At 35.4% G+C, this 12,699-nt stretch overlaps 1 protein-coding gene across 1 annotated transcript in view; it reads left to right on the forward strand.

Moving 5' to 3' along the window:
- Positions 1 to 12,699, forward strand: part of ESR1 (estrogen receptor 1) — a 156,448-nt gene that overhangs the window by 100,081 nt on the left and 43,668 nt on the right. Inside the window, 1 exon segment of the mRNA XM_041423733.1 lies at positions 9,813 to 10,148. Within this exon segment, the coding sequence (XP_041279667.1) occupies positions 9,813 to 10,148 (336 nt within the window).

Consider the following 12,699-nt stretch of genomic DNA (forward strand, 5'->3'; position numbering starts at 1 on the left):
ATGTAATCCCTGTTTTTATTCTACACTAAATTACCTGAGGTTTTTCAATAAATTTTAAAAGTGACCAACTTGTGACTTTTATCTACCATTTAAGTGATATGAGTAATAACTGATATTACATATGGACTTTCAGTAAATATTGTGGAAGGTAGGCAAAATCTTGATTAAATGTCTCTGGTTAATTCTAAACATATGATATAGAATATGGTTGCTGAGGTTTTCTTCACAGAAGGTCACTTAATGCAGAATGAAAATGTTCATATATATTATTTTTAGTAGAGTGGACACCACTGAAATATGTTTTAGAGGCTTCATGCAGAAAAAAAAGCAGGCTTCAAGTGGCCCTTGAACTGTGTGGTAGGAACATTTACTGATGAGCTCCTCTTATGAGTTCCTGTGGAAATTTTATTGATTTTTTTTTCCTTCCCTGTTCTTGGGTCTCTTAAAAACTTCTTTCAGTACTGAAGAGTTATTTTTTCTCTCTCTTGTGTTTGCAAGTGTTTCCTTCTGCATCTGTTACTGTGCTTCTTCAAGAGACAATTAGACTGCAAGAATCTCTGCTGATGCGGCAGGCATCTGAGGCATAATTTAAAGCTGTTATATTTTGTCCAAATGCTTCATTCTCTCTTTCTGAATAAACCCTTAAAATTATGTGTTATTAATTAGTCTGTGCACCCATGTTTGTATGTGAGGATAAAGTGGACGCATCAAATAAGATCCTTGCCATGTCCCTTTTACTGCTGTTCTGTAGCAGGGGAGAGAAGCCTTGTTTTTGTTTACAATCTCCTGATGCCTTCTTGAAGCTTGTTTCTGGTTTGGGGAAGTGTACTCCAACTTTCACATAAAGCAGGGTGCCAGCTTTCAAATGGAGTTGTTACAGCAGTTGCAACCCTGAAGTTGCAACCACATGTAAGGTGCAGGTGACCTCTGCTCCGATACAGACATAGTTTTCTGCTTCTCCGTTGTTTTAAAAGCTTTCTGGTGACTTGGGCCCAAAGACTCTAAGTTTATGAAACTAAAAGTACCTTGTGTTATTGTTTAATAATTATTTTTATAGTGTGATAAGTGAATGAAGGTTTCTAGTAATTAGCATGCTGCTGATTACATTCTTCCCCTCCTTTCACTGTGTGACAAGATAGATTCATCATTAAGTACTGTGTGGGATAAGAGCAACAGGGTCCTAGTGGAATTTGTGGCTATGGCAAAAAATTGCCATAATGCTAAATGCCAGATACCTGAAGAAGAATCTATTATTTGCCTGATAGTCCATGTTTAACCACCCTGACAACTACATAATCCTTTCAATTGTCAGATGCTGATGGCTTCCTAGCATCAAATCATAAGAAATGTGGCCATCAAGGATTTTAGCGCTCATGTGCTACACTCAGATGGTGACTTTGATTATGACATGGGATATTTACTGTCTTTGAACAGCCTGAAATCTCAGGCTGTAGAGAGAGGATTCTGTGTACTGTTTGTTGTGATAATGAAATTAGTGTTACAGCACATTTGAAGCCCGTATCCTTAGGTGTTACCCTCACAAATTGCCTGAGAATGCTTCTGAAATTACTGCAATACAGCCCAGGGAGTGAAACTCTCTGCTGGCTGTAATAGGGTGCTAAAATGACATGCCATTTGACTTTCATTAAATCCTAGATATTGAAGTCTCTAGGCTTCAGTTTTTCTCTTACATTCTTTTGAAATGGTTATCCACCTCTAAGCCAGTCTGGTTCAGTGCAACAGTCTTGCTGAAGTTTAAGATAAATTTTTACAGGGAAAATGAAAAAAAAATTTCATTCTGCCAGAGAAGGACCTTGCTGATTTTTGTCTTTAAATTGAGAGATCCATACTTCCTTGCTGAATTCTATATTTATTCATGAAAAAAGGCTAGAGGGTTACTAAAATCATCCTCAAAAGTAGAAGTAAATGGATGTCTGATGCAACCACTGGATGGACTCAAGGTCTTCTACATTTTCATGCACTTATCTTTTCATGAACTATTATATTAAAAAGACAAATTAGTGAATGAAAGGAAATGAATTGTGGATGTGAAATGATTCTGGTTTGTTCAAGGAGAACCTCAATGATGCTTATTAAACATACTGTTCTGTACTCAGCCAAATAACCGTAGGTGGGGCCTGAAAAATGTATGAGGAAATGTATTCTTTAAAGTATAAATTGTTGGGCCAAAAGCATGTACTTGTGCACATTTGAACAAAGTTGTGTGAGTTTACAGCAGTTTTCTAGGAAAATAAGGTAGAAATTAAATCAGATTTTTAGTGAAATATTTTTTCTCCTCTTTGCACACTTGCAGAGGGGATCACTGCCATTAAATTGTCATGAAGTAAAATATTCCCGTGTTCTGCCCCCAAAATTACAAAGACAGACCATTATTGTGAGCACCTTTGCCAAAGATGATTTTTCTTCCCGTTCCACTTCATAAAATGATCTGTGCTAGAAGGAAATCTAGGAAGTCTTTTGTTGAGTTTCCTGCTCAAAGCAGATTCAGCAGTGAATTTACACATGGTTAAGACCTTTTGCAGCCAGGTGGAAATGGAATAAAATGGGACAAATTGTCGTATTCTTAGTTATATGCTATAACTGGATATGTAAAAAAAAAAAAAAAAATACTGCAGAATTTTTAATGTTTAACTCTTCAACACTTGTTTGAGATTGTAAAGCTGATTATAGTTGTATATTAGTTAATGTTGGCTTTTTGGCCTTTTGCATACTTTTTTCATTACTTCAGTAATTCCTAGATTACTAGAGCTATAAGAGAGCTCAAGAGGGACTTTTTATAAGATAATTTAGTGGTAGGACAAGGGCTTGTGGCTTCAAACTGGAAGAGAGTAGGTTTGGATGAGAAAATTCTTTTCTCTGAAGATGGTGGAGAGACACTGGAACAGATTGCTCAGAAACATTGCCCTATTCCTGGAAATATTCAAGGCCAGCTTGGATGAGGCTCTGAGCAACCTGCTCTAATGAAAGGTGTCTTTGACCATGGCAAGGAGTTTGGAACTGGATGATCTTTAAGATCCTCTCCAACCCAAAGTGGTCCATTATTCTGTGATAGTATGATTCTGGTTTTTCTCTTGGTTAGACCTTTACAGTTCAGTTCTAGCAGTCCTGGTATCAGGCCAAACACCTTCAATACTCAATTAATTTCTAAAACGTAGCAATTAAAATTTCTTATTGTCTTTGAGATTTATACCAATGGGCTCATTGTCCTAAAATGACTGACTTTTCCAAATCATGGTTGATGTAAAGGTAGAGAATGTTCATCAAAAGGCTTTATTGCAATCCCTGAAATGTCTAAAGGCTCACTGGAAATACAGCCTAGAAATGGGGCAGTTGCCATACTTACTGTAACCAAAACTTGGTATGAGTTTATCAGGAGTTTCAACACTGAAAGAGATTAATTTGAATGATGGATTAATTGAACTTCTCTTGTTTCACTTCTACATGTCCTAAGATGCTCTTTGAAACATGTACCATGACTGCCAAAGATTGAATACAAAAATACAGATTAGGATGAATCATGCCTTGCACCTTCATCTTTAATTTAATAGATCATTGGTTCTCAAAGTGTGCTTATGAATAGTCATTAGAGACCCCAAATGACATTTGCCTTCTTGTTAACAGCTATTTTTTGTCACCAGATCTTTAAGACTTTACATGAAAGACCAGTTTTATGATCTGCATTTTAGTTAGTAGGAGTTCTGGGGCATTGAGATATGTAGTGTGACTTGGTCAATGAGCAAACTGGTAGCAGAGCCAGGAGTTAAACCAGAATATCTGAATCTAAACCCCAGCTGTGACTTCTCTTTCCCTCTATGTCCAACAGAAGGGGGTCCTGATTATAGAGGGGAAGTAAGCCCCAGTTTGGAAAAGGATAAGAGATATTTTTTGAAAAAAAACTCACATAGACATACAGCACTCAGGAGTCAAAAAGATTGTAACATCCAGGTGCACAGATTGAACAAAAATCTGTTACTTATTTATCGTACTGTCTAGATATCCTTGTCAGAAACCAGACTGTTAAGCACTGTCACTTGGGGCAGGTCTGTTTTGAGATTAGACATTAAATTCTTATTAATCTTTTTAGAAGATTTCAGACAATGTTTCTCATTTAAAATAATTGTCAGCCCACCTGGGCTTTCAGCACAATTTACATCTCTGTTTCATTTTCCAAAAGAGAAATGGGAATGAAATAAGGGGTTGATTGTCTGAATCATATTCAAAAGAAGGATTTATTAGGCTATAAAATTTGAATTTGGAAAGTGGTGCTACTTTTCTGTGACCAAATAATGTATTTATGAAGAGAGATTCAAGCAGAAAAGTTCCCAAAAATCTCAAAAGTCTTTAAAATCACCTTGGAAGGATCACCATGCTGAGATACATCACAATGTTAGAACCCACATTGCAATCAGAGCTTCAACAATCTCTCTCTGTTATAAATCTATCAAGAATGAAATTATATTATTGACTTCTGCTTATGTACAGCAGCTACAGTGACCTTATGTTTTAAAGGAAGCTGTAGGATTCTGTTTTTTTTTCCAATGAAGCTGTTGAATTCAGCAGAGGTGTGCCTAATGAGGCCTACCTGAAAAGTGAGGATGCCATAAGAGGCTGCTAGCAGACCGCTGCCTTACTTGCATCTGCCCTTTGGACTCCAGAGCCTGTTGTGCTCAGACACTCAGGTTTGTGTCCATTGGGGAACTGTTGGCTTGCTCACACTGTTTTACTTTTGCAATCCCTTATTTTGGCTAATGGCAGCAATGACACCAAAGTGAGTTTGGACTCAGCCCCAGAGATCTTCTCCCAACTGTTTAGTAAATATTTCCCATACTTGGACATTTGAAGAGAGGCTTTTGAATTTCTGGCCTGTTCAAACCCACCTTCAGATTCAGAAAGGTCGGTTTATGTCATAGGAAAATCTGGTTTCTTCCTTTGCAAACAGTGGAGTAAAGGATTTGTCTGGCAGCTCTGCCATGGCCTGTTCTGTGCATTCTCCCTTAACACTCTGATCATCAGAGGAGCAATTGACTCTCTGCCTCTCTTACAATACCTTATTTATAATATCTTTCACTTACCACATCCATTTTCTCTTTTATTGTCAAGCAGGGTTTGATTTACAAAACATTAGAGATTCTTTCTGTCTAAAACAGAGATTCTTCTTCTCTGGCAAGTTTCAACAGGATGCTGATGAGGTAGGTTTGTCCTGAAGAGCAACAACATTGTTTGGAAGAGAAGGTGCTTCCAAGCACATTTGAAAACTCTTTTGAGAAACTGACAAAATTATAGGCTGTTAATGCTACAAGGCTGTGCATGTATACAGAAGTGTCAAAAGTCTCTCCTCTGGGGCCTGCTGACAAGGAGCAGAAGTGTGGACAAAGAGCCTCAGGTTCAAAGGTTGTTCCAGGCTGGGAAGTTAGCTGGTAAACCATTTACCCAACATGCTTTCCAAACCCATAGTTCCATCTTTTTGTTATCCTCTTAAATAAAAAAAAAATAAAAAAGAAAAATGAAGAAAATCAAACCAAACTAAACAAAAACTGCAAACAAACAATTCCCCCAAAAAACCCCCAACACAAACTAGCAAAAAAAAAGAAAAAAAAAAAAAAGTGTGGCTACAAACTGTTGTTGATTGACCAAATTTCTAACAAGAAAGAAATTGAAAAATATTATACAAATCAGTTCATAGGGAATATATTTAACTTGAATAAAATTGGAGATTATACCTGTATCTTCAAATCTAAAATGCATTATTCCATAGTTCACACACAGCCAAGCAAATTTGATTCTGATTGGTCTCCTCCTTTTCTTCCGGTAAATATTCTCGAATATTTTATATGAAGGTATAATAGTAGAGCTTTTTTATTAGCAATAGGTAGTAAAAAAAATGGTTGTTGTGTAGCTGAGATTCAATGCTCATTCCATGCATTTTTAATTTTGGATCTTTTGTTTTAACAATCTGGAATTTATTTTTTGTTTTGTTTTAATGATATGTGGGAAAGCACTAGGGGAGTATTTCCTATAGTTAACATTTCTTTCACAATCATACACTCATAGAATCTTGAGTTGAAAGGATGTTAAAGATCATCTAGTTCAAACTCCCCTGCCATGGGAGTGTCATATGCAATTTTAGTGCTGATCAGGTTCTAAAAGATTTGATTATATAATTAGCAGTTTTGAAACCTGTCTCCATGTCCAAAAGTCTGGCTGAATTTATATATGAAGTTTTATAGAACTGCCTTTGAAAATCTTGGCTCTTGCAGCTTTAAAACTCAAGTGGAAATTGTTTTAGAGATCTTGCAAGATGCATAGGACTTCAATTTTTGCTAGAATATTGTCTTTCATAACACTTGACAATTAAGTTTCCTTTATTTGCTGAATTGTTGAATTTAAATTGGTGCATTCATATATTTTAAAAACCCTTACAGAATCACTGCGCTTTTGTCAAGGAAATTGTAGTTTTATAGAGTTGCCTTTTTTGGAATTGGTGACTGTGCATCACTATTATCTTTCTATAACAGAGATAAAATTTGATTAAGTTGAAGGAGATTTGGGAGCACTTGCATTTTTCATAGAGATACTCACTCCTATTTAGTCCAAGAAAATGAATAAGTTTGTTGCTTGTCCATCTAGGTCTTAGGTAAAGAGTTAGAAGTAAGCTCTATAAATCTCTGATGAATACGATACTTATACAGATTCAGAGACCTTTCTGTCTGTGATCATAAAAGCATGTGATGCAGAAGGAATGCATACTCTTACTGACTTTTTTTCCAGACTTGGTCTCTACAACATCCAGTAGTAAAATTGCTACAGTTGGTTGGTTGTTTATTATTTATTTTTTTTTTTAGTCCTGAAATAAAAGCGCAAAAAATAAATTTGTGGGAGGCATCTCCTCCAAACTGGTTATGTTCAGCTTTGCTTAATGCACTGCTTTTATTGTTCTAAGGTGAAGAAAAGCCAGTGGTAGGCTTTCAGGTGAATTAAAAATAAAACTATTGTTCTATTTAATATCCGGTTTATTTGTAAACAGGTAAAGATGCTTATATTTGCCACCTTTCCTCTGTTACGTAAAATCCTCATCAACATCCTTGTTTTACATAACAAGGCAGGCCTGGACTAAGTAAAAGCAAACACACAAAAACTCTGATCTTCCACTAATCTATATGATGGAGACTTAATGCTGAAGTAGCCCTACTTTTATTTACTAACTTTTAATGGATTCTTTTTTCTCTCACATTTGGCCTACAGCTTTCTAAATATACCACCTTCTAATTTATTCACATTGTCAGTTTTATTTCTCCATGTTGTGTAAGAGAATGTCTTCCTGTCTGCCCTGAACCTTGCATGGGGTATTTTCATTTGAAACCTTCTTGTATTAGAAGAGAAGCTTTAGTGTTTTGTACCTTATTCATCTTTTTGCTATTCCTGATTTTCTAGTCTTGTATCTGGCTTGCAGCCCAAGCAGATATAGTCAATTTAGATATTTCTTATATCAAAGTTGTTTCACATTTCAAATCATCTTACTTGTTTTTCTCCTATGCTTTTTTCATTTAGTTTTACATCTCCTTTTAATTTGGGAAGAACAGAACTGCATGCACTGTTCACTGTAGTGTGCCTCACAATAATAAACTCTGTGATTTATGAAGTTGTTCTGTCCTCCCTTCCTTTCCTAGTAATTTCTAGCCTTCTATTTACTTTCTAAACTTATCTGATGTTTTTATAGTATTTTTCTAACCCCAGCTTCCTGTTTATGAATTATGTCAGCCTATCTATTTATGAGTATGTTGAACACCACAGACCCTAATGATGCTTTCTCTTTGAAAAAAAAATTCTAGACGAGGAGCTATAAAATTTGGAATGTGAGAAAGTCAACAAATGCTTTAATTTCTGTGAACACAGGCCCTTTAATTTCTGTGAACCATGTGGGCTTGCTCATGTGATTATATATACATGTTTCACAGGACAATTTAATTCAAAACCATTAAATTGATACAAAGGATACAACAACAAAAAATCTGTGACAGATAGAGCATGCCTGCTATTGAGTATTGCAAGGAAAGTACCGGTGAGAAGATCTCTACAATGACAATTTGTCAGAATAAGTCTTGTGTTTTTCTGAATAGCAAGAATCTCCCTGCCTCTCCTTAACAGAAACTGTTTAGTGGTAGAAAAGATTGGTATTGCTGAATGAAAAATGGGAACAGCAACTCGCTTGGGAGTTTTGGCTTAGAATTAGTTTAGTGAATGGGAGAATGTAGACAGGTTAAGTAATAGGAGTGATGAGAGATTTATTGAACTCTCTTCATCTGAATAGATTAATGGAATAGAATCACAAAGCCCACTAGATTTTGAATGAATTAAACATAAAATACCTAATCTCCTAATACTAATTCAGTGTTGATTTCATAGTTCAAGGAAGAGGAAAAGAGATTTAAAGATTCTCCCTGCTACTTTGAGGCTGAAAAGGACCAACATTTATATGAAAGCATGTTGTATGTGAGATGAAAATGCTGCCAACAAAGACTGGGATTCCAAAGGTTTGAAAATTTGTGGTGTTAAGAGAGCTGAGCAAATGTTGTGTTTCCCTTTCCCCAACCATTAGAAAGACCTGTACTGATTGCTTGCAAGTGTTTTTGGTTTGTTTTGGTTTTGTTTCAAATGTTTTCTCTTGCCTATTTTTTGAATGGTTTACGTCTTTATTCTCTGTGGATACTTTTGCATTTCAAGCTGGGACTAGTGCTGCTTTTACCTATTGCATGAGAACTCCAACATAAGCTGCATCATAAGCTGCCTTCTCATATCTCAATTACTTGTGTGCTTTCCTTATTACTTGGTTGTCCTCCCTTGCCTCCACTTGACGATGGATTTAAGCTTTTGACTCAGTCTCAAAATGCCTCTTACTCCTCCACTTAGATCCAGACTTAACCTTCCCTTTATGGCTGGAGTCCACGTGGGCTTTATCATTGTATTTTTCTTGTAACCTTTCCACAAAGGGAAATTTTGTTCCACTGCAAAGGTCTTCTGTTGTTTGAATTGGTATTCTTGATGTGATAATATCCTAAGTTCAGGGTCATACAGTGCAAAGCACGTTGCAGAAATGTGCAGCGATGACAATAATGGTTTCTGTTGTGGTTTATTTCAGCCTTTTGACAGTAGGTCTCCCACATTAGAATCTGAGGTCATCATTATCTCTCCTTTTCATACTTATGTTTATCTACTGAAATGGCATTCTTTATTGCTGTATAAACTCATCTTATAATGGGAATTTTCTTGAGTGTTTTTTATATAATTATGAAGATCACAGGCTCAGTAATAGGATGATGTTTAATTAAAATAATTGGTGACCTTAAGCAAAATATTCTAGATGGTTTTTGAGAGCTCCTTCTGTGATCTCTGTGACCCACCAACATCACTAATTTATCATTGCTAATTTATAGACTAATAGTCTGCTAGAGATTGGGACATACTTTGAAGTTGTGGGCAATAAAAAAAATATTTATTTGTTCCCAATAACTGACTTCCTTTTCTGGGATTAAGGCAGTGGTACAGTGTCACTAGTCTAGATTGCTGTGTGAGCTCAGCTGATCTGAATTTTAGGAAGGGATGCACTATTTCTGAGGCTATATTTAAAAAAATAGTTTTTCTGTCAAACTACTGATGTAAGACTCCTGAAGAAGTCTTAATCAAGGCTCAGTGCTGCCTGGGTCTATCAAAAGCATATGCTGTTGACTGAAGCCAAGTGTACGTAACACTTAAGTTCAAGGGAAGGAGTTCATGATATTCTTATGTGTCTTTAGGAATCCGGAAAGACCGCAGAGGTGGGCGAGTGATGAAACAAAAACGCCAAAGAGAGGAGCAGGATTCCAGGAATGGGGAGGCTTCTTCAACAGAGCTGCGAGCTCCCACCCTTTGGACAAGTCCACTGGTGGTTAAACATAACAAGAAGAACAGCCCTGCCCTGTCCCTGACGGCAGAACAGATGGTCAGTGCCTTGCTGGAAGCTGAGCCACCTGTAGTTTATTCTGAATACGACCCAAACAGACCATTCAATGAAGCCTCTATGATGACCCTGTTGACCAACCTTGCAGACAGAGAATTGGTGCACATGATCAACTGGGCAAAAAGAGTTCCAGGTAAGGAAAAAAAAGCCCTAGTCAACTATAAAAGCAGTAGATCATAAAAAAAAAAAAAAAAAAAAAAAAAAAAACCAAAAAAAACCCCCACGCACTGATTTTCTGACTACCTATTCTTATTTAATTCAAATTGTTCATTTAAATATAAATACATTAACAAATAAAACATTAAACAAAGTTTGTGTTATATTGGCCAATAAAATGCTATAGTGCAATGTAAGTGACTTTTGAGGAAAGATATATTCAAGAAAAGGCATTTCCCCCACTCCCCACTCTGTAGGATGTTGGGCAATTATTTGTTTGCAAATACTGTTTTTATTCCATACAAAACTCAGCAAAATTAAATGTTGAAAGAGATTATTGGTCAAATCCAGTCAATTTGATCTAGTCAAATTATGTTAGTATTTTGATCTCCCTAGAAAAGGGTTACTCTCATATATGTAATGTAAGCCATAAATTCAGGATCACTACTAAGTCTGTTAATTATTATTATGATTTATTTAGTTGCCAGGTTATAGTTTTGACTGTGAATTACAGATCTTTCATGAATTTTAGGTTTGAAAAACAAATCCAGAATAACAGTTTTAGTATGAAATTATTTTTAGTGCACCGTGATTCCCTCTTTTCCCAAAAGGAATTACAGAATTGTGAGAAATACGTAACTTTTTTTTTTTGAGTGTATGTTATATATTCATTCATAGAGTTCAATTAATCAATATAAATGAAATGAGAGAGCAGTTTTGTTGTTAAAGCTCATCACCTTTCAAAGTTTCAATCTACACAAATACTCTCCATAAGTTAAGATTTAAAAAATTGTAAGATGTATTGCACGACATAGTTTTATCTTGGTAAAAATACTCTCATACATGGTAATTTATACTTCATAATTCACTGGAGTTCTGATCTTTTAAGTTTTTTACTGTAGCTATTTATTTAATTAAAGTTAGTAGATGCTTTAGGAAGGGATGATAGAGACGAGTAACTCTCACTCACATAGTGCACTACCTCAAAAGAATTACACCCAGGTTATGCCATCTTTCTGTTTTCCTTCATTTAAGCTTGGCAAGACTGTTCCTGGTAAATCAATAACCGTGTCTTTTCCAGTCCTTAAGGGTTCCCTTTCAGCCACTTTTCACATGTCACTTTGTGGGCTCCAGCTATGATCAATGAGAACCTGTGTGTGTTTCATTTCTCATCGTATCTTATAAGAAATCACTTGAGAATTTTATTCTTGACAAAGTCATGGTGGTTGAAGCCTGATCTACAGTCTGTTCAAGTCAAGGGCAGTTCTGCAGTTAATTTAGGTATGTTTTGCATCATGCCGTTACAAAAATGCTTTTGAAAAATGAACCTATGTACATAGTGTTAAATCTGTTCACTATCAAACCAGATAAATTCAAATTACCTTTCTATGAATTTTAGAGATATAATTACTCTGATTCTGTTAAAATAAATTAATTTAAATTCAATATTAATATACCACAATCTAAATTAATTATGTTGTCCAACTGGAAACATTTGGTTTCCATGACTTTTGATTTTAAGAGTATTAATGGAAATGTGTTTAGAAATGAAGTAACATTGTCAGAGAACCAAGATCTGTTTTTTTATTCAGAAATATCTCTAGAACTGCCTGTTACAAGATGATTAAAACTGGATACAAAAATTACCTGGTTTACCAAATATAAACTTCAAATTTTAAGAAAGTGTCTGACACTGGAAAATCAAATGTGTAAGGTTATCAACTGTTTGTGTATATCCAATGTATTATAGATTCAAATTTACATTAATTGTCAAAATAGCTCCTAAGGAGAAACCAAGCCCTGTGGCTTGACCATGTATATCTATTAATAAATACTCCAGCAGGTGAGGTTTTCTACAGAACTGTTGAAATTTGGCTAGAATTAAATAATAAAAATCCTTTCCCATTCATAGTTTGATCTATTATACACTATACAAACAATTATATCAAAGGAAAACAATACTTATATCTAAAGCAGTACAGAGAGAAAAAAAGAGTTTGGGGGTTCTGAAAGTGCTGGACACCTAGCTGGTTCTTGATGTTGTGGCTTGGAGAACAGGATGCATGAACAAAAACTGAAATTAAAGTGCTTTAGAAAGTTGATTTAAAATAATTCAGGTCCAATTGTTTACCTTCCTCTACAACTGGGGTCTCTGAGAAAAAGAAATTAGATCTATGTGCTTAAATATCTATTTTTTAATCTCTTACTTGGTCTCTAGGAAAGGCTGTGTGTACCTAGTTGCTGATATTAAATTTTAGAAGTACCGATCGCTTTTCAAAGATTGGGTCTTTGCTTGCTGAAGTATTCTGTCAGAATATATTGGCAATACATATACATTAATGGAAATGTGTCTGACAATTTAAATAGCATTTTCACCCGCACAGCATGTTGCCATTGACTACTCCATTATTACTAGGATTTAAACTATACAGTTTAATTAGAGAGGATTTTTGTATATGCTATTCATGAACAGGGGAATTGAATAACTTTTTAAAGTATTTGATGTAACAGCACTGTGGGAATCCACT

This window comes from Onychostruthus taczanowskii, unplaced genomic scaffold (assembly GCF_017590055.1).
Source record: "Onychostruthus taczanowskii isolate IOZ18803 unplaced genomic scaffold, ASM1759005v1 scaffold8, whole genome shotgun sequence".
Lineage (NCBI taxonomy): Eukaryota > Metazoa > Chordata > Aves > Passeriformes > Passeridae > Onychostruthus > Onychostruthus taczanowskii.